This window comes from Macaca thibetana, chromosome 11 (genome assembly GCF_024542745.1).
Source record: "Macaca thibetana thibetana isolate TM-01 chromosome 11, ASM2454274v1, whole genome shotgun sequence".
NCBI classification, from domain to species: domain Eukaryota; kingdom Metazoa; phylum Chordata; class Mammalia; order Primates; family Cercopithecidae; genus Macaca; species Macaca thibetana.
In genome coordinates, this window is record NC_065588.1 from 32,570,833 (window position 1) to 32,593,238 (window position 22,406).

The window sequence follows — 22,406 nt, forward strand, 5'->3', positions numbered from 1 at the left end:
AAAAAAGGGGGGGGGCGTTGAGAAAGAGCCGATAATCAATAGAGACAGGGAGAAACTTCAGACAGTGAAAGTCTATATGCAAAGCCCCTGAGCTAGGAAGGAACTTGGTCTATTCATGAGACTGCCAAAGGTCATGAGGCTGGAGCATGATGAGTAAGAGGAGGAATGTTAGATAAATAATGGCCAAAGGATGTGTGTGAGAAACAAGAATAGATGGAACCCACAGTACAAGTAGATGTGCTGGCTTTGATGGGGAGAGGAAAACTTCCTCCATTATATCAGAAGGGAAAAAGAAAAAGATGGGTACAAATGTGGGTGAGTTGCCGTTTTTGTTGCTCTGGTGGTGAGAAATGAGGGAGTTTAGGTGCAATATGTGTTTATTTGTGTTTTTTTTTGTTTTTTTTTTTGAGACGAGTTTCACTCTTGTTGCCCAGGCTGGAGTGCGATGACGTGATCTCGGTTCACCACAACCTCCGCCTCCCGGGTTCAAGCAATTCTCCTGCCTCAGCTTCCCTAGTAACTAGGATTACAGGCATGCGCCACCACACCTGGCTAATTTTTGTATTTTTAGTAGGGATGGGGTTTCTCCATGTTGGTCAGGCTGGTCTTGAACTCCCGACCTCAGGTGATCCGCCTACCTCGGCCTCCCAAAGTACTGGGTTACAGGCGTGAGCCACCACGCCTGGCTAAATACATTTTTTTTTTTTGAGACAGAGTCTCGCCCTTTTGCCCGAGTTGGAGTGCAATGGTGTGATCTCGGCTCACTGCAACCTCCGCCTCCCAGGTTCAAGTGATTATCCTGCCTCAGCCTCCCAAGTAGCTGGGATTACGGGCGTGCACCACCATGTCTAGGTAATTTTTTGTATCTTTAGTACAGATGAGGTTTCACCATGTTGGCCAGGCTGGTCTCGAACTCCTGACTTCATGATCTGCCCACCTCGGCCTCCCAAAGTGCTGGGATTACAGGCATAAGCCACCGCACCTGGCTCCATTTAGGTGCAATATCTGTATGTTCACTGAAGAATGAAGTAGAGTCATCAGTTGAAAGTGAAGGGGAAGGAGGAAGAGATGGGGAGATTCAAGAAAGAGGACTAAGTGTGAAAATTTTCTCTGGGTAGAGAAAGGTGAGCCTAGTAGAGAAACAAAGTTGGACTTGGGCACCTGTTAGAAATTTACAGTTATAAATTTAAAGGGACACTAGTCAGTTTAATGGCAGTGATTTTTCTCTAACAAGATACAGCAACTCAGGCCAGCGAAGGCAGATAGCAGGATTTATCCAGAGTAAGTACAATGAGAAAAACACTGGAAGAGAAGGGAAGTATTTGCACCAGAGAGTTAATAATGAATAAGAGAAGTCTCAATTGGATAAAAAGAGCAGGAAAGCTGGGAAACAGGCTGATGGTTAATGAGAAAGTGGTGGGGTCTGTGGACAGAATAATTTCGGTAAGTTCAGAGATGTATGGTAGCGGACATCTTGGGGCCAATGAATTAGAAATAAGAGAGATGTTGGTAAAAAAAAAAAATGGGATATGTGAACCTGGCATGCCAGATATGGTTCACCCTCTGGTGGTGACAGTCCCGGGGGTGACCATGAGATTGGACAGAGAAGGTAGACTGCACTGCGCTGGCAGCAGAGATACAAGGCAGTAGAGCTGGGCTTGTCATGTGAATGTTGAAGTCCACAGACATTGTGGTAGAGCAGAGAACTATGATCTGTTAGTGAGAAATTCCTGAGTGAGTGGGTGTGGGGCAGATGATGAGGAGATGCTAACTCAGTAGGAGAGATGGGTAGAGCCAGACGATGATGGGCCTCAGAGCTGCCAGGGGTTTTTGAAGGCAAGAAGAGTCAGGGAATACATGCCTCAGTTCTCAGCCCTGAGGTCTCAGAGGTGACAGAAGGTGAAGTGAAAAAAAAAAAAAAAAAAGGGCCGGGCGCGGTGGCTCAAGCCTGTAATCCCAGCACTTTGGGAGGCCGAGACGGGCGGATCACGAGGTCAGGAGATCGAGACCATCCTGGCTAACACGGTGCAACCCCGTCTCTACTAAAAAATACAAAAAAAAACTAGCTGGGCGAGGTGGCGGGCGCCTGTAGTCCCAGCTGCTCCGGAGGCTGAGGCAGGAGAATGGCGTGAACCCAGGAGGCGGAGCTTGCAGTGAGCCGAGATCCGGCCACTGCACTCCAGCCTGGGCGACAGAGCGAGACTCCGTCTCAAAAAAAAAAAAAAGCCGCCACTAGAGAAAAGAGCCTGAGGATATGGAAGAGTTTGATTCTAGAGTGAAAGGTCCAGAGGGCCCAATGGAGGGGAAAGTGGGAGATGGGGACTGAACTAGATTAAATTATGTACAGAGGTCGGGCGCGGTGGCTCACCCTTATAATCCCAGCACTTTGGGAGGCTGAGACGGGCGGATCTCCTGAGGTTGGGAGTTCGAGACCAGCCTGACCAACGTGGAGAAATCCCGTCTCTACTAAAAATACAAAATTAGCTGGGCGTGGTGGTGCATGCCTGTAATTCCAGCTACTCGGGAGGCTGAGGCAGGAGAATTGCTTGAACCCGGGAGGCGGAGGTTGCCATGAGCCAAGATTGCGCCACCGCACTCCAGCCTGGGGTACAGAGCGAGACTCCGTCTCAAAAAAAAAATTATGTACAGAGCAATATGTTTGGGGATGAGGCTGAGAAAATAACCAGAGAGCTGGGCGTTTTCCTGGGATATGAGATAAACAGGAAAGTGGGGCATGACATGGAGTGAATTCTACTGGTGTTTGAGATAAGGGTAGGCACCCAGACCTATTGCTGTGATCCCAAATGTTTCCCTTGGTGGCATGGCAGCCTAAAGGATGGTGCTTCCTGATAATCTAAAGAACCATGCTTCACCCTGAAGATACACATGTTATGTATTGGAGGACACAAGCTGCTTGATATTGGAGTAAGCACTGCAAGACTGGCAGAAAACTGAGGCTGGAATGGTGTAGGTAAGAATCAGGTCATTGACAGCCAGAGATGCCATGGTAAGATGCTTAGATTTGATCACACTTTAAAGGGAATTGGTTCAATGAAGAAAGAGCTGAGAAAGACAGGGAGTAAGTAGTCAGGAATGACTTTAATGTTAAGATTTGGGTGACTGGCCGGGCACGGTGGCTCACGCCTGTAATCCCAGCACTTTGGGAGGCCGAGGCGGGCGGATCACAAGGTCAGGAGATCGAGACCACGGTGAAACCCCGTTTCTACTAAAAATACAAAAAATTAGCCGGGCGCGGTGGCGGGCGCCTGTAGTCCCAGCTACTCAGGAGGCTGAGGCAGGAGAATGGCGTGAACCCGGGAGGCGGAGCTTGCAGTGAGCCGAGATTGCCCCACTGCACTCCAGCCTGGGCGACAGAGCGAGACTCCGTCTCAAAAAAAAAAAAAAAAAAAAAAAGATTTGGGTGACTGGATAAATGGCAGTGTGCTATCGACATAAGAAATAGAAAAATGAAGCAAGTTGAAATGAAGGGGGGAGGAGCAGAAATAAAAACAATAGCAGTTACCATTTATGATGTACCAGTGCCAGGCGTTGTTTGAAGTGTGTTGTGTATACTGTTGCTTATGGTTTCTCAATTCCCCTGTGAGGAAGGTTGTATTTTCTCCATTATATAATTCAGAAATGGACTCTTAGAAAAGTTATGTTATTTCTGTTATTTGTTTTTCTTTTTTCTCACTTTCTTCCTGTGGAATTCAGTTCAGATATACATCACATTACCTCATCCAGCTTCTGTGTGTCTCCTGTTTTCTCTCTGTGTCTCTATAGCATTTTATTCATCTCTATTTCCTGTTTTGTTCATTTACTCTCCAGTTGTAGCAAATCTGCTGTTTTGTTCATTTTTAATTTTAATTATGTCCAAAAGTTTTTTCCTTCCAAATCTACCTGACCATTTCTGATAGTTTTTGTTGTTTGCCACTTGATGTTTCCAAACATTTCTTATGTAATTTTCAAATTTGTGTCTAATAATGCCAGTAGCCGAAGACATTTCAAGGGTTCCAAATCTGTTGTTTCTACTAAATTCTAGTTCCTGGAGACTTGCTTTCTGCTGTAATTAGTCTCTTCTCATTGTGAGCTCGTATTTGGTTGATACTTCATCATCTTCCTTTCATAAGTTTTGTCGTAATGACCAAGTCTCAGACCCTTGTCCTCCAGGCCCCATGGACTGTCTCCTAATCCCAGGACTGTCCAACCCGAGCTTTGTTTGCTCCATTCATTCACCATTACAATTTCAGCTTATTGTATGTGTGTTGTTTTGTTTGTTCATTGGGTTTGGGGGCCTTGGAAAGTTCTCTTACTTTAATGTAAAGAAGTAAAGCATTACAGTTATTTGCTGAATTTTGTCCAGGATCCAGTTGTATTATAGTAAAACTCTTCTCAGAGTATCTATCTAGTCTGTCATACTGACAGCAGCAAGAGTCAAAAACATATTTAATCGTGGTTATGTATTTCATTATGACTGTTTACATAGTCTTTTTATATCCTATAGTTATATAAACTTCAGCTGGGCATGGTAGCTCATACCTATAATCCCAGCACTTTGGGAGGGAGGTTGAGGCAGGTGGATCACAAGGTCAGGAGATCAAGACCATCCTGCCCAACATGGTGAAACCCCATCTCTACTAAAAATACAAAAATTAACTGGGTGTGGTGGCGTGTGCCTGTAATCCCAGCTACTCAGGAGGATGAGGCAGGAGAATGGCTTGAACCCAGGAGGTGGAGATTGCAGTGACCCAAGATCACGCCACTGCACTCCAACCTGGCGACAGAGTAAGACTACATCTCAAAAAAAAAAAAAAAAAAAAAATTAGCCTGGTGTGGTGGCACACGCCTGTAGTCCCAGCTACTCAGGAGGCTGAGGTGGGAGAATTGCTTGAGCTCTTGAGGTCAAGGCTGCAGTGAGCCAAGACACACCACTGCGCTTCAGCCTGGGTGACAGACCCCAGGTCTTGACCCCATCTCAAAAAAATAAAAAATGAAAAGTTATATAAACTTCTATAAAAACTTGTAATTTTTCTGGTTTTTGTGTTTCTTTGACACTTTATAAATTCCCCTCTTGTTTATGGAATTTCAGGTCCCTTATCCAAAAATATGTTTCTGATTGTAAGTTAATAACTATATTGCTAGTATTTAAATGCAATGATGCTACATGTTAACATAATTTGATCATGATTTGGTCAGCCATTGAGCTGACTTTCATATGGAAAAAGTGAGGAACAAACCATGGAATGAAGCTGGAGAGACGCAGTGGCAATTTTTGGAGGGCCTTGTGAACCAAGTTAAAGATCATAGCCCTTCTCCTAAAAGGAATGGGAGACAGAGAACAGTAGGTGTTCACAGTGTTATGAGCGAATATATTGTGTGCTTAAGTGCAACAGTTCTTATTGATAGTTGTTTTAGTTATTCTTCCTATTTTCCTCAGACTTATTTTTGACTCACTACAGTACTTTTGTGATCAAAATTAAATTGAGAGCAAACAGCTTTTTTTTTGAGACGGACTCTCGCTCTGTCACCCAGGCTGGAGTGCAGTGGCGCAATCTCAGCTCACTGCAACCTCTGCCTGCTGGGTTCAAACAGTTCTCCTGCCTCAGCCTCCCGAGTAACTACAGGCGGGCTTCACCATGCCTGGCTAATTTTTTGTATTTTTAGTAGAGACGGGGTTTCACCATGCTAGCCGGGCTAGTCTCGAACTCCTGACGTCGTGATCTGCCTGCCTTGGCCTCCCAAAGTGCTGGGATTACAAGCATGAGCCACCATGCCTGGCCCAAATAGCTTTTTTTTTTTTTTTTTAAATCAGGGTAAGACTTTTAAAAATCTATCATTGAGTTTGCCTGAAATTATTTTTGGTTTTGGCCTACTCGCCTTCAGTAAGCAAACAAAAAATGTGTTTGCATGTGCATTGTCAAAATACTGTGCTATGGTTTGAAAACAAACAAAAGGGATGGTATGTGTTTGCAGATACAGGTATGTCTAATTCTAAATCCCAGAGTAATTCCATTGTAATTATGAGCAAACAGTAGACCATTTTTATCATGAATTTTAAATGCTGTAAACCTACACCAAAAATTTGACTAATATATTTTCTTTAATATAATTTGTCTACTATAAATTGAGGGGAAAATATACTTCTATAAGCAAGAAGATAATTTTTTAAACTAGAAGATTTTAAACAATTATTCTATAATAGTAAAAGATTATCACTAAGAAATCATGCACATTGGCATCATAGTCATTCATTCATTGATATTCTGTAAATGTTTATTGTGTGTCTGGTGAGCAGAATACTCAAAGACAGTCTATCCTGGAGCTTAGAGCCCTGTAAGGGAGATAAAACAATCAAATAATAATGCAAGAATATAATTAAAAACTATAATCAGTGCTATGAAAGAAAATGCAGGGAGCACTGTCTGGGATTTGGAGGAGTCCTCCTTGAGGAACTGGAATTTGAGCCAACATCTGAAGGGTGAGCACAAGTTAACTTAGTGAAGCAGAGAGGAGAGAGGCAGTGAGCATGGCCTTTGGAAACTGTAAGAAACCAGTGTCACTGAAGACACAGAGTCCAGAAAGAGGGCAAATTATGCAGGACTTTGTAGGCCCTGATTAAGAGTTGGTTCTTTAGCCAAGAGCAAAGGAAAAACTGAAGGATTTTTAATAGAGGAGGAATAAATCAGAGTAGCTTTTTTTTTTTTTTTTTTGAGACAGGGTCTTGCTTTGTCACCCAGGCTGGAGTGCACTAGCACTGTCTCCACCTAGGCTGGTCTGGAACTCCTGGACTCAGGCGATCTGCCCTTCTCAGCTTCCCAAAGTGCTGAGATTACAGGTGTGAGCCACCACACCCAGCCAGATTAGCATTTTCCACTGTTTGGAAGATATTATAGCTTGGAGGAGGCGTAAGAGTGGAGGCCTGTAAACCAGTAAGAATGCTACAAGGACCAGTCACAAGTAGAAAAGTAGCCATGGACTTGGGTTCTTATAAGGAAGTTGTGGAAAAATAGATCGAAGAAATATTTAGGAAGTAAAATCAGCAGGACTTTGTAAAATGGAAAATCCTTGAGTAAGATCAAAAGAGATTTTGGGGATGACTCCTGTGTGTCTGACACAGGACCAGTTGTATGACTGCCCCATTTCCTGCAATAGAGAGGACTGTGAGAGGGGACTGGGTTGGGAGGAGGGTGTGAGGTGGGGTAAGAGAGACCAGGGAAGGTCGTGAGCAGTTTGGAAAGGATATTGATGAACATCCAGAAGTATGAAGAGTCAAGATCTAGACTAAGCCTTTGAGTGACTTCTGCCTTTAGAGGCCAGGAAAAGAAGGATGAGTGAGCAGAGCTCGTCACAAACAGGGTTGAAACACCATTGTACGTACTTCTAGTGTTTTAGAGGGATGTTCTTTTTCTAACAAAAATCTGCCTTCTATGCTTAACATTTTCTCATTTATTATTGCCTATAACTGATTACTGCTTAAATCGTATCCTTTAAATATGATTACTGTTCATTTTTCTTTTAAATTTAAGGTGGTTTGTTGGAAATGCTCCGACTACAAAGCTCAACTTGAATATGATGGTGGTAAATTGAGCAAAGTTTGTAAAGACTGTTATCAAATCATAAGTGGATTCACAGACAGTGAAGAAAAGAAAAGAAAAGGAATTTTAGAGGTAAGAAATATTAAATATTGGGTATCTTTTAGATTTTTTTTTTTTTTTTTGCTCTGCCGCCCAGGCTGGAGTGCAGTGGTGCGATCTCAGCTCACTGCAACCTCAGCCTCTCAAGTAGCTGGGATTACAGGCCCACACCACCGTGCCGGGCTAATTTTTGTATTTTTAGTAGAGATGGGGTTTCCCTATGTTGGCCAGCTAGTCTCAAACTCCTGACCTCAGGGTTCTGCCCACCTTGGCCTCCCAAAGTGCTAGGATTACAGGCATGAACCAACGCACCCAGCCTAGATTTTTATAGAAGAAACAGAATCCTCTTACCTATGAGGAATACAAATAATATCTTTTTGTTATTTCTTTGAGTGTTTAACAGTTTGTGTAATGAGCAAGATTTTGTTCTATTTTGCTGACTTTTGGGATTCTGCTTGGATGCATAGAAAAGGGGAGCCGCTATTTAAATCAACATGCATTTAAGAATGAAATACATTGATTTCATGGCAGTAGCTATAGCCAAATATTTCAGTATTAATTGGCATCTCTTCTAATACCCAAATTATTGTAGTATATTTTCTATAAAGGAAAGCTTTTACTCTCAATTTCATCATATTGGCTTTACAAACCACTTTAGATAAAAGTGCTATTACCTGACAGACTCTTGCAACTTATTATAGTAAAAAATCTAGTTTATTATAGTCATTTAATTGCCAGTGATGGTAATCTGATAACTGCATTGAAATATTACTGAAATGTTTCCCAAGTTAATTTGACTCATGTTCTAGAAAAAATTCAGACCCCTCCATGCCTGAGAACTATAATGCAGCTTATCTGAAATGAGTTTTACATCTAGAAATATTAACAGTATAAGGGATAGGTTATATAATAAGGCCTTTGTGGCAGTAAGTTCAAGGTAGCCTGGAAAGTCTATAGAAGAATAGGCTCGGGATCAAAATGCTATGTATCTAAAATCATAGACCTACTTGATTTAAGAATTTCTAAAGAGGCTGGGCGCAGTGGCTCAAGCTTGTAATCCCAGCACTTTGGGAAGCCGAGGCGGGTAGATCACAAGGTCAAGAGATCGAGACCATCCTGGCCAAATGGTGAAAACCCGTCTCTGCTAAAAATACAAAAATTAACTGGGTGTGGTGGCGCACACCTGTAGTCCCAGCTACCTGGGAAGCTGAGGCAGGAGAATCGCTTGAACCCAGGAGGCAGAGGTTGCAGTGAGCCAAGATCGCACCACTGCACTCCAGCCTGGCGACAGAGTGAGACTCCTTCTCAAAAAAAAAAAAAAAAAAGAATCTCTAAGGAATCAGTATGTATTGAGCATTTACATTGTGCATGCGTACAAGTATACCTATACACTTATAAGTGTACAAAGGACACTTCTGTTAATTGAAAAAGGATGGCAAACTTCAAGGTCCATTTGAGGCTAAGTGTAAGCCTACACACTAAAGTCATTCTTCTAGGGTATAGATGTTACTTGTATGGCCTACCAAACCGGGGCTTTCTCAGGCAGTAAGGATGGAAAGGCATGCTTCATTGGACATCAGGAACACAGCCTCAAGATTGAATAGGAACAACTGATGAGACTGGCACAATATAATGAGTCAGGGAAATTGGTTTAGGGTCAGCTTCAGGCTGTATCTCTGAAAAATCCCTAGCTAGTTTTTTAGAGAACCTTATACTTGAGCAAAAATTAATCAATTACTTATTAGGTCAACTCATATAATGAAATAAATATATAGTATGAAGTCCATACATAGGAGATAAGTATGTACATGCACACATTAACTTAAATGTATATTTGAGACTGATTCTGTACCAGCTAGTATGTTATATGCTCTAGAACAGTGATCAACACACTTTTCTTTAAAGGGTCAGAGAGGAAATATTTTAGTCTTTGCAGACCAAGAGGCCAAACCAGGGATATTACATACATATTTGTAAGAAGAGAGAAAACAAATTTCCACAATTTTTTTTTACAAAATTAAAATTAGAATATATTTATTTAGGTTTTTTAATAATATGGATCAGCCGGATGTGGTGGCTTATGCCTGTAATCCCAGCACTTTGGGAGGCTGAGGCAGGTGGATCACGAGGTCAGGAGTTGGAGACCAGCCTGGTCAACATGGTGAAACGCTGTCTTTACTGAAAATACAAAAATTAGCCCATGCAGTGGCGCATGCCTGTAATCCCAGCTACTCAGGAGGCCGAGGCAGGAGAATCACTTGAACCTGGGAGATGGAGGTTGCAGTGAGCTGAGATCGCACCATTGTACTCTAGCCTGGGTGACAGGGCGAGACTCTGTCTCAAATAATAATAATAATAATAATAAGGATCTACTAATAAGAATGGAATTATTTGGGGGAGGATAACCTTTCACTTAATTGGAATCTGAAGTTAGCGTTCCCTATCATCAAATTAATTGTAAGTGGTTGTGTAAAAAAACTTTCCCTGGCTCATGGGCCATACAGAAACAACTAGTGGGCTGGATTTGGCTTGTGGGCTATCCTTTGCTAACCAGTGCTGCTTTAAAAACTGTCTGTGGCCAGGTGTGGTGGCTCATGCCTGTAATCCTAGCACCAAGGCTGAGACAGGTGGATCACCTGAGGTCAGGAGTTCAATATCAGCCTGACCAACATGGTGAAACCCCATTCTACTAAAAATCAAAAATTACCTGGGCATGGTGGCATGTGCCTGTAATCCCAGCTACTTGGGAGGCTGAGGCAGGAGAATCACTTGAACCTGGGAGGCGGAGGTTGCAGTGAGCCAAGATTGAACCATTACACTCCAGCCTGGGCAACAAGAATGAAACTCCATCTCAATAAATAAATAAATAAATAAGTAGTCCATGATGAAGCATCAGTTTTTTTCCCCGAACTATCACAGATCAATATTTTTGTAAAATACACCATAGTGTACTTGGGTATCATCACAAATTCAAATTGTTATAAAAGTTTAACACTTACTCCTACTTTGTGTGCTTACCAGAAACTGGTAACAAAACCATTTGCTAACCTGGAGACCAGCATGGATAACACTGAGTAGGACTACCTGAAGAGTTTCAGAGATAGAAAATAGAAGCAAACAGTTTCCATAAGGCATATAATAAAAACTACCATTTAGTTAAATGGTTTTGTTCCCTTTTTTAGCATTTTTATTTTTAGACAGAGTCTCACTCTGTCACCCAGGCTGTAGTGCAGTGGTGCGATCTCAGCTCACTGCAACCTCTGCCTCCCCAGTCCAAGCAATTCTTATGCCTCAGCCTCCTGAGTAGCTGGGATTATAGGCATGTGCCACCACACCTGACCTTTTTTTTTTTTTTTTTTTTTTTTAGTGGAGACAGGGTTTTTCTGTGTTGACCAGGCTAGTCTTGAATTCCTGCCTCAAGTGATCTGCCTGCCTCTGCCTCCCAAAGTGCTGGGATTACACGTGTGAGCCACCGCATCCGGCCTTTTAGCCAACAATTTTTATATTAGGAGGCAAAACAGAAAAATTAAATGGCTCTATGTATTAGTCTGTACTCACACTGCTATAAAGACATACCCAAGACTGGGTAATTTATAAATAAAAGAGCCTTGGCCGGGCGCGGTGGCTCACGCCTGTAATCCCAGCACTTTGGGAGGCCAAGGCGGGTAAATCACGAGGTCAGGAGATCGAGACCATCCTGGCTAACACGGTGAAACCCCGTCTCTATTAAAAATACAAAAAATTAGCCAGGTGTGGTGTTGGGCGCCTGTAGTCCCAGCTACTCGGGAGGCTGAGACAGGAGAATGATGTGAACCCGGGAGGTGAGCTGAGATTACGCCACCGCACTCCACCCTGGGCAACAGAGTGAGACTCCGTCAATAAATAAATAAGAAATAAATAGATAAGAAAACGTACAATCATGCCAATCAATCAAATCCTAGCATGCCAATGTGTGATCTTGGGAAAGCTGCTTAAACTCTGAGCCTCAGAAAAAATGAAAATACTAACTTCTCAGTGTTGGTGTGAGGATTAAATGAAATAAGACATGTATTGAGCTAAGAAAAGTGCCTACATAGTAAGCAATCAATAAACATTTAACTCTTTAAATACAAGGTCTAGTTATATAAAGAGCTAAAATTGGCTTAAATATTTTCCATGTTAAAGTGTTTAAACGATAATTGCAAATGAATCTTTTGGACAGTCCAGGGAGACATTTTATATAAGCACATTGTACTTTGTGAATATTTCCTTTTAGTTGAACGACTTCTCTATCTGGTTTGTTGTGTATTCATTCTCTCTTTCTTTCCATTATATTTTTCTAGATTGAATCAGCAGAAGTATCTGGAAACAGTGTGGTGTGCAGCTTTCTTCAGTATATGGAGAAGTCAAAACCTTGGCAGAAAGCTTGGTGTGTGATCCCCAAGCAAGACCCTCTTGTGCTGTACATGTATGGTGCCCCCCAGGTATCTAAACCACATCTGTCTGAAGGGATAGATGCCCTTGGGGGCAAGGGGAAGCAAGTGGACAGTGGACTCAAAATCTGTAGAACAAGAGTTCAGGCAGTTTCACTGTTTCATTAAAATTGAAAAATAATGAGTAAAGTTCAAGTTTGTTGTTTAAGCTGATTGATTCATTTTATAGCCTATGTTTTCTTCAGTCTATGGATCATCTGTCCCCTTTCTTGTCTCATTCAATGGGTTTGAGAAAAGATGAGTTGAATTAGGAATGAGCATGAGGAGGAGGGGAAGTAAGATGGGAGAAACAAGCCTTTTTAATGATAGGAAACATTAAGAAAAGACTCTTTAATTTTTTTTGTTGTTGTTGTTGTGTTGTTGTTTTCTTTGTGATAGCATTTTGCTTATATCACCCAGGCTGGAGTGCAATGGCGCCATCTCGGCTCACTGCAACCTCCACCTCCCGGGTTCAAGTGATTCTCCTGCCTCAGCCTCCCGAGTAGCTGGGATTACATGTACCCACCACCGCAACTGGCTAATTTTTATATTTTTAGTAGAGATGAGGTTTCACTATGTTGATCAGGCTGGTCTCGAACTCCTGACCTCAGGTGATCCACCCCCCCCCCCCGGGCCTCCCAAAGTGCTGGGAATAAAGGCGTGAGCCACCGCGCCCAGCCGATTTTGTTTTTTTATTTTATTTTTTTCTTCTTGCTCAATGGCTAGATACCTGAAAAAGGTGTTTAAGAGGAAGGGGAACTTAAAATCAATCTTGCATTATCATTCAGTAACAATTTTTTGAGAACCCCACGTATATGGATCTGAGATAAATCTATGGGGACAATGACATGCAGGTTTAGCTTTTAACGAGAGCAGCACCAGGTCCTATGATTGTGTTGTGCTTGAAAAATCAAATGTACAACACTTAAACCAGTTATGCACTTACTCTGAAATATAAAAATTTTAAATATACCTATTATATTTCAGTCTATAAATTAAGGGCTGGTAAAATTATTTTATTTTGAAAATAGACTGAAAATGACAGGCTATATAGCTTACTGTCCTTTATTGCTTTTCCTATAAGCTTTCTTTTTTTTTTTTTTTTTTTTGAGACGGAGTCTCGCTTTGTCACCCAGGCTGGAGTGCAGTGGCGCGATCTCGGCTCACTGCAAGCTCCACCTCCCGGGTTCACGCCATTCTCCTGCCTCAGCCTCCGAGTAGCTGGGACTACAGGTGCCCGCCAGCTCGCCCAGCTAATTTTTTGTATTTTTTTTTTTTAGTACAGACGGGGTTTCACCGTGTTAGCCAGGATGGTCTCGATCTCCCGACCTCGTGATCCGCCCGCCTCGGCCTCCCAAAGTGCTGGGATTACAGGCGTGAGCCACCGCGCCCGGCCCTATAAGCTTTCTATGTCCATAAATAAGTTGATGAGGGAATGAATGAATCACCAAATAAAACTGCCTTTAGTAATGAGATTATCGTTAATGTTTGCTGATTTAATACAGTATGATGGTGATTGTTTTCTTCCCCTTTTCACTGAATGAAGAGTTGAATGGGCTCTTTCACAGAGAGGAGGGTGGAGTGTCTCTGAGTCCTAGCTGATTTGGGCGTCAGCTCTCCTTCATTCAGCTAACATTATCAGTGGCCTCACGTACAGGCTCTGTACTGCGCAATGGGATTGCCCTCTGTGCCCATGGAGGAACTCCCTGTTTAAGTCTGTTTGGAACAGTGGTAGGAAGAGAGATTTAGTAGGAGCAAGGGACACATTTAACAAGCGAATACATCTCCTGCTTTTAATGTCTGATGTTTTTGTTTTAGGACGTCAGAGCCCAGGCCACCATTCCCCTTCTGGGCTATGTGGTGGATGAAATGCCAAGGAGTGCAGACCTGCCACACAGTTTCAAACTGACCCAGTCCAAGTCTGTGCGCACAGCTTTGCTGCAGACAGTGAGGAACTGAAGCAGAAGTGGCTGAAAGTCATCCTTTTAGCTGTCACAGGTGAGACACCAGATGGTCCGAATGAGCATCCAGCTACCTTGGATGATCATCCTGAACCTAAGAAAAAATCAGAATGCTGAACTCCTCAGGACCAACCACGGTGTGGAGGTCTCAAGACTTACAGCTCAAGACATTCCCAGCTCTTCTTACACATCTGCTAGCACTTTATGTTGAAAAATATAGGCTCATAAATGCATCTTTTGAGGACTGTTTTCCTATGTTTATGCACTCTTAGTGAAATTAGTGTGCCGAGTCATTCTACCGATAAAGTTTTGAAATAATGTGAAAACTGGAGCATTTTTTGAGCTATTCCTTGAATATGTGCTTTTTTGTCTTGAAGAAATGGTATCAGTTGATTCTGTCACTGTCAGGTTAGAATGAGCACTTTGATTTAAGAAATCCTTTCATGTCTTCTGTTTCACATGTAGGACCTGGAACCGTTTGAAAGATATACCTCCATGTTACCAAAATAGATCCATGGTGAAAAATACAGGGACAGTTTAGGCTATTGTATTAACTTATTGAATTTAGTTTATAAATCTTTAGCTGCATAAATGATGTCTGTTCTTTTAAAACAAAAGGACAAATTGTTGTGTTCAGATTTTGGATTTATGAAGAAGAGATAACTTGTTTTTGTAGAAATACTCCTAAGAATATCTTAAGTATATAGCAATTATGTATATATAGTATTGAATATATATATATTATACATGCTTTTCTCTTTAGCTTTGGGTTCACATTCATCTCTAATTTATTTTTTAAATATAAAGCATGGTTTATCTTGGAATTGAGCAATGTTCTAAACTGAAGAAATGTTTTGGTGATTTATGTTTTGCTGATTGGCATTTGAGGGTATTGATATTTTTATAATAAGCGGTAATTTATGTGGCATGGGATATATTTGTGAATTCCAACAATACTTTTAAAGTACCATTTTTTGTTTCTGTGCCTATTTAAAACAGTGCCTGTCTTAGAAGGTGCTATTAATATAAGATGAGGGTTCAGTTAATGCTTCAGTCTTGATTATTCTAAGATTAAAGTGCATTTTGGTCACTGGGACAGTCAAAGTTGTACAGGTTATTTTACCTTTTACAATCCTATAATTGTTACAGTAGTTAACATCAGCATGTACAAAAATTTTCACCAAAACCCAAACTTTATGAGACACCTGACCTTTTACAGAACTAGGATATGTGGAAACCACATTTATTGTAATGTTTTTCTTTTCCATAAGATGATTGAGCATGGTTAAATGAGGTCTCTATATAATGAGCACTTAAGATAACTGTGTGGGGCTTTTCCTTTGTCCGAATGAAACAAAATCCACATGTGATAACCTATGTTTGGGGCAGGAGCTGGTCACATGGTTCCTTGTCATGAAGGCTGCTCTTCACTCTGTTGTACTCGTGATTAAAATCTCACACTGTTTACTATTTAACTTAATCCTTTTCTCAAATTAAACCTTTTTTTATATTGTCATACCCTAAGCATTCTCACTTTTTAATGTACCAGTCTGCTAGAAATCTACAAGAACGACCCCACTATCTTTAGTATGTAAGGATTACACCTTAGATGTAGAATAGAATTTGAGACTGCCACACATTTGTTCAGGCCTTGTTACTTTATGAAATATCTTATTTTTTCCACCCCAGAGGAGCAAGTGAACCAATTATTGCTGACATAATTAGGTTCCCTTCCTCCATAAAAGGAATATCAGCCATGATCATTGACATTAAACCAAATACATGGAGCCAAAAAGAGATAAAAGTGTCTTCGTAGGCCCTATTAAATCAGGGAAAGACTAGAAGAAAATTGACATTGCTTCTCTTTTTTAATGGCCAACGGGGTATGTGTGTGATATATACTCAGAGTGGTTTTTTGGAAAATTAAACTATAGCTATAGACGATGCTTTGGTTTTCTTAATCTCAAGAAAAGAGAAGCAATGGAAATATAGAATGATTAGCAGGGGAAGAGGACTTTTTAAAGTGTGGCTAGAACAGTGGTAATGTATGGGCCAATGGGAAGATTTATGAGTCAGATTATTTTTGAAAACTATTTTCAAAAGCAAGAAGACTTACACTTTCCCTACCAAAACAGAAGTAACATGAACACACTTAAGTTTTGGCTCAATAAATATCAATGTTACTTAACTTAGATCATTGAAAGAATACTCATGTAAAGATAATGTTTATTATCATGCTTTTAACAGTTATTATCTTTAATTTTTTAAATGAGAAGCAGTAATACTAGAAGAGAATTTCCGGTCATCTGGTCACCATATTCACTTTCCACCCCACATTCTTCAGCTAAACACAAAGAGAAGCAGTGAAACAACCTTACCTGCTTCTCTCTTATTAAAGAATCACTGATGTTTTTACTCAATGAAAGGTAAAGGAATTCTGTTAGCCATTTATTAAACAATTCAACCAAGAGACCTCAAAGTGTGATTGATGATAAGAATAATCAATGCCTTTTCCTTTCCAAGATACTTGAGCAGTTATGACAAACTGAACCTAAAAATATCATTGGTTGCTTTCCCATTAAAACCAACGTTCCCTGTGGGTCTTAATTCTTTATTTTCACTCATTTGGTGCTTTCCAAGTCATCTTTTCTTTAAAGTGCCCTTCCTCCAAACTTTACAAAGTACTTCCTTGACAGAATTGCTGTTCATCACAAAACATTTCAATATTTTAAGCTTAAATTTTGCTTTTGCTGAAAGCCTACCATTTGGCATGTTAAGTATGAAATATAGTGCAGACTTTTATCTTGGTTTTAAGTGGGGCTTGATAAGAAAAAGCACCAGCCACTTTTGTAATAATGGCATCACAGTGTCATCATGTATGCAAGCAATAAAACTCTTCAGGGTATGGTTTTATACCAAAAATTTAATATGAAGGCCTCTTGCCACAAGAATATAGAGAATTATATTAACTTTCTAGATGTGAGACGGTAATTCAAATTCAGAGTATAAGGAAGGGAGATGGGAAGGGGCATCATTCCTTGGATTTTAAATACCTATCAAGAACAGTTTTACTTTAACAAAGTAAATGGATAGAAAAAGCACATTTTGTTTTCCATGAAGTTTAATTTGACATCAGGTTTGTGTACTTATCTCACTAGGTGACTTATCCCAATTTTTAAAAAATTATTAAACTTTTTACAGAAACTAACCTTTTAAATGTACCCTTTCCCGTATATGTACACATACACATTAGGATTTTTTTTTTTTAAGAGCACTTGTTCTAGTTATAAATGTATAAAGAAAATGATAAAGTTTGTAGTACTGCAGGGTTGTTAAAGATTCTTTGATGCCTTCTAAAAACTTTTATCAAAAATTCTTTTGAGTTCACAATTCTGTTTTACTTTTCCTCGTCCCTGCTTTTGGAAACAGGGTTGTTGCTTTTGTTTTCTGGTTCTATTCAAAGCCTTAAGTTCTTAATCTGAGCATATTGCCTGTGATACATTTCTGATGATCTTTCTGGACTAGATACATCCTGAGTAGCAAGCACCAACCGGAGCAAGTAAACTTCTAGGGAACAAGTGTCTTGGGTTTTACAGGTATCTTTGCTATAATGCAAAGTAGATTAATGAAGATTTCCTATATCATATGATATTTGTGTTAGTGGGTCTAAGATTAAGCACATGGTATTTATAAGCTAAAATTAAAAGGCAAGAATGTCTTAATGTTTTCATTCTTAAATTTTGTATTCTCCAAGAATGTATTAGTATATGAACTGTGGCCAACCAGTTCCTGTTCTTTGGACTGTATAGACATCTGTAGTGGATCGTGTTGCTTCCTCATTCTTACCAATTTTATTAGAATCAAACTACTTGTTATTTTCATACTATTATCTACTATAGATTCTCAGCTTTAGAAAATGACTATGATACATAAAGACCACTAGGTCAACTTAAAAACCCTTTCTGTGAATTTATACATGTATGTATATATGTAAAAACACTGTTGATTTCCAATTCTGTCTTTCCATAGAAATGAAGTTTTTCTATTGAAATTGTTTAACTTAAATATTTTAACATAAATTATTACATGGATCTTTATGTATAATTCATCCTTATATATACCCCTTAATCACATAGTCATGAGAAGATAACTTGCTTTCTTTACAGAAAGGGCAGAAAGGAATAAGATAAGAAACAAGCAAGAATGAAGAGAGATGTGGGGGAGAGACTGCTGGTCTCCAGACCACAGAAATGTATTTTAAAATAAGAGGAAATATTTTAACTGCAGAAGGGATATAAAATATAAATCTATGTAATTACATGCTGATGGGATCCATTGCACCCAGGTTTTTGACCTTGGCCTGTAGATGCTAGACTATGATATCTTGTTACTCTTTTTCTCCTTTGGGCTTTTACAAAATAATTTCATTCTCAGATCATTCTCTGTACTGTTTACTGAGGAAAAAAAAAAAAATCTGAAGTCAATCATGGTCTTCTGCTTTCTGGACTAAGCATTTGGCAGAATGCAGGATCTTTTCTTGTGTTTTGACATGAAATAGCACATGGCTTCTACAAGATAGTTTTAACTTGTTGGGGTCACTGGGAGTTATATGATGATCAACCCCTTTTCCTAAAATTCATTGTGGTAGTTTTAGTGGAAAACATAAATCAAGAAATCTTATATCGTATTTTAATAAATGAATACCAAATACATAGTGAAATATAGGTTTCAGAAGAAACTAGTCTGTGGGGACCATTGTGAGAGAATCACATTATATATTACATAGTATATGGATATTGGAATGTATCACTGGGGGGGTTCTCTTCATTAGCAGAACAGTCATGTCTACCTGTATATAAGACTTTTTTTTTTTTTTTAACCAAACTAGCATTTCATTTTGTGAGTGACAATTGACATTTAAAAGTAACAGAGGCCAGGCATAGTGGCTTACGCCTGTAATCCCAGCCCTTGGGAGGTCGAGGTGGATGGATCACTTCAGGTCAGGAGTTCGAGACCAGCCTGGCCAACATGGTGAAACCCCGTCTCTGCTAAAAAAATAAATAAGCATATCTGGGCCAGGCGCGGTGGCTCACGCCTGTAATCCCAGCACTTTGGGAGGCTGAGGAGTTCGAAACCAGCCTGGCCAACATGGCAAAACCTGTCTCTACTAAAAATACAAAAATTAGCCAGGTGTGGTGGTACATGCCTGTAATCCCAGCTACTCGGGAGGCTGAGGCAGGAGAATTGCTTGAACCGGGGAGACCGAGGTTGCAGTGAGCCAAGATTGCACCACTGCACTCCAGCCTGGGTGACAGAGTGAGACTTTGACTCAAAAAGTAGAATAAGTGTTTCTGGATTTTTCTTTTGAATTCTTAGGACTGTAAGTTTGAGAATGTATGTTTCTGGAATTCTACAGTTGACTCAAGTGTAAAAGTATCACAAGTAATTTTTCTTTTCTAGCTATGTGAATGTAAAATACTTGCAGATAATGTATATATTGTGTAACATATGTATATTTGGTCATAAAAGCAGATAATTGGAAACATTGTAAAATTAAGCACTTTAATTCCTATTAAATATTAAACATTTGTATCTTGTAAATAAATACATCCTTAAATTAATTCCAAAGCTTTACATGTTATTTCAACTCTGTTCTGTTCATGTGATTTCGGTTGTCTGCTCAGGAAAATTACTCCAGTAAGGTACTGATACTCCTACCTCCAACCTACCCTCTGCCAAAAAAAAAAAAAAAAAAAAAAAAAAAAAAAAACCTGTGTAAGTCTTTCAAGAATAAAGCTTAGGACAGACTCAAAGTTCTCCAAGTGTAGAAACAGTGGCTTCTGTTTGTTATAGCTCCAAGTGTGGATCTCCAACAACCGACAAAACAGTGCTGCTCCATACCCGAGGAAGCGATTGCTTTGCTCCATAGTTTGTGGTATTTGCCTGCATTCTAAAGGCTTACCCAGTTGGCCCACAGTGTCCGTGGGAGACTGGTTCCAGGACCACCCACAGGTACCCAAATCTGCTCATACTCAAGTCCCTGAGCTCTCTCAAGTCCCTGAGTCCCTGCTCAAACTCAAGTCCCTGAGTCAAACCTCTGTATTGGTAGGTTTTGCATCCTGATGGAATACCATGTTTCATCCACATTTGGTTGTAAATGTGGAACCCATCAATGCAGAGGTCTATTTATTGAACAAAGCCTACATATAAGGACCCGTGCTTCAATCCTTTGTTGTTCAAGGGTCAACTGTATAGTGAAACAAGCACGAAAAGAACTCGAACTGTTCAGGCCGGGTGCAGTGGCTCATACCTGTAATCCCAGCACTTTGGGAGGCTGAGGTAGGCGGATCACGAGGTCAGGAGCTGAGATGGCGCCACTGCACCCCAGCTTGGGTGACAGAGCAAGACTCTGTCTCAAAAAAAAAGTCTTAGTCCTGCTCTTACTGGTCATATGACTTAGACAATTTACCTAAATCCCAACTATAAATTCTTGTGGTCATTACAAGAACCAACACACTTGGTGACTATGAAACACCATGCAAATAGTATGTCATGGAACACTTCCGAGTTTCATACAGCTACTCAATTGACTTCACCCTTTTTAAGCCCTGAAGAGGAATCCTAATTACTTTCACCGTGATTTCATAACTAAAACATTTCCAGGGATAACGCTTCATAGAAGCCTATTAGCTTTTTTAGGACACAAAGAACTAATCAACAATTTTTAAATTGATGCTTTAAAGCAATTGGCATCAGCTGAAGGATTCTGTAAAATAAACCGCCCTTGGCTCACCAAGGGACCCAAATGTGGTTTGGGTCCACATTACATCAGAGTGGCATAATTCAAGGCTTCTCAAACTAATGTACATATGAATCACCTGGGGATCTTGTGAAAACTGCAGACTGACATAGTGGCCTGCGATGCAGTTCTAACAAGCTCCTGAGTGGCGCTGCTGCTCCTCAAACCATCACTGGAGTACCAAGCTTAGAGTGGGAAGGACTTAGTGTCCGAGACCATTGACTAGAAATCCCTGGCTCTACCACCTATGTTTGGACCTTGAAGACTTGTGAGACTTAAATGAGACAATCATACATTGTCTGGCCCATATGAGGTATTCAGTTCATAATTGTTAATAGAGATAATTTTTGTTAATTCAAAAATGTGCAGCCCTGACTGCACATTTGAATCACCTGCAAAGTAGTTAGAGCCATTCCCTGGTCCCCGTCCCTGTCCCCCTCAAAAAATTTTATTTATTTGTCTGGATTGGCCTCTGAGTAATAGTCGGTTCAAAAATTCCCCAGGTGATTCTGATGGAAAGCACTGAATGAATGTTTATTCGGTGCTTAGTTCTGTGCTAAGTACTATATTTACATTATCACATAAAAGCCTCACAATAACATTCTAAGATTCAGATAAGAAAACAGATTTGGCCGGGCACGGTGGCTCATGCCTGTAATCCCAGCACTTTGGGAGGCAGAGGCAGGTGGATCACTTGAGGTCAGGAGTTCAAAAACAGCCTGACCAACATGGTGAAACCCCGTCTCTACCAAAAATACAAAATTAGCCAGGCATGGTGGTGCACACCTGTAATCCCAACTATTTGGGAGGCTGAGGCAGGAGAATTTTTTGAACCCGGGAGGTGGAGGTTGCAGTGAGCTGAGATAGCACTATTGCACTCCAGCCTGGGCAACAAGAGTGAAACTCTATCCCCACCCCTCCCCTCCAAAAAAGAAAGAAAACAGATTTAAAGAAGCTAATAATTTGTCACTCAGCTGTTGATGTCCTCTCTTCTACCCTTACCCATTTTAAATCCAATGTTCAGTCACTGATCGCTCCCTCTCATTCACTCACTTCCTTCGCCACGTCTAGCTTTGTCTTGCTTGGCAAAACCAAATCCCCAGTTTACTGAGTTCTGTTTTCATACTTGTACCCATGTGGCTGAACAGAGCAGATTGGTTTCACCTAAAATTCATTACCAGGTCATCACTACTTCCTCCTGAGACCTCCACTGTATCCCCAATCCTCCATCCCAATAGATGACCTTCCTTCCCACTTTAATAAAATATAAGCAATTGGCAGGGCACAGCCTCCCACAACCGTACCTTTTTTTTTTTCCCCCCGAGAAGGAGTCTCACTCTGTCGCCCAGGCTGGGGTGCAGTGGCGCGATCTCAGCTCACTGCAAGCTCCTCCTTCCGGGTTCGCCATTCTCTCCTGCGTCAGCCTTCTGAGTAGCTGGGACCACAGGCGCTCGCCACCACGCCTGGCTAATTTTTTGTATTTTTAGTAGAGACGGGGTTTCACCGTGTTAGCCAGGATGGTCTCCATCTCCTGACCTCGTGATCCGCCCGCCTCAGCCTC

General features: G+C 40.7%; 1 protein-coding gene across 1 annotated transcript in view; it reads left to right on the forward strand.

Annotated features, from left to right (window-relative positions):
- The window catches only part of FGD4 (FYVE, RhoGEF and PH domain containing 4), a 263,589-nt gene extending 243,922 nt beyond the window's left edge, over positions 1-19,667 (forward strand). Inside the window, 4 exon segments of the mRNA XM_050748560.1 lie at positions 7,527-7,667; positions 11,957-12,097; positions 13,904-14,011; positions 14,014-19,667. Coding sequence (XP_050604517.1) covers positions 7,527-7,667; positions 11,957-12,097; positions 13,904-14,011; positions 14,014-14,163 — 540 coding nt within the window. The 3' untranslated portion in view covers positions 14,164-19,667.
- The last annotated feature ends 2,739 nt before the right edge of the window (positions 19,668-22,406 follow it).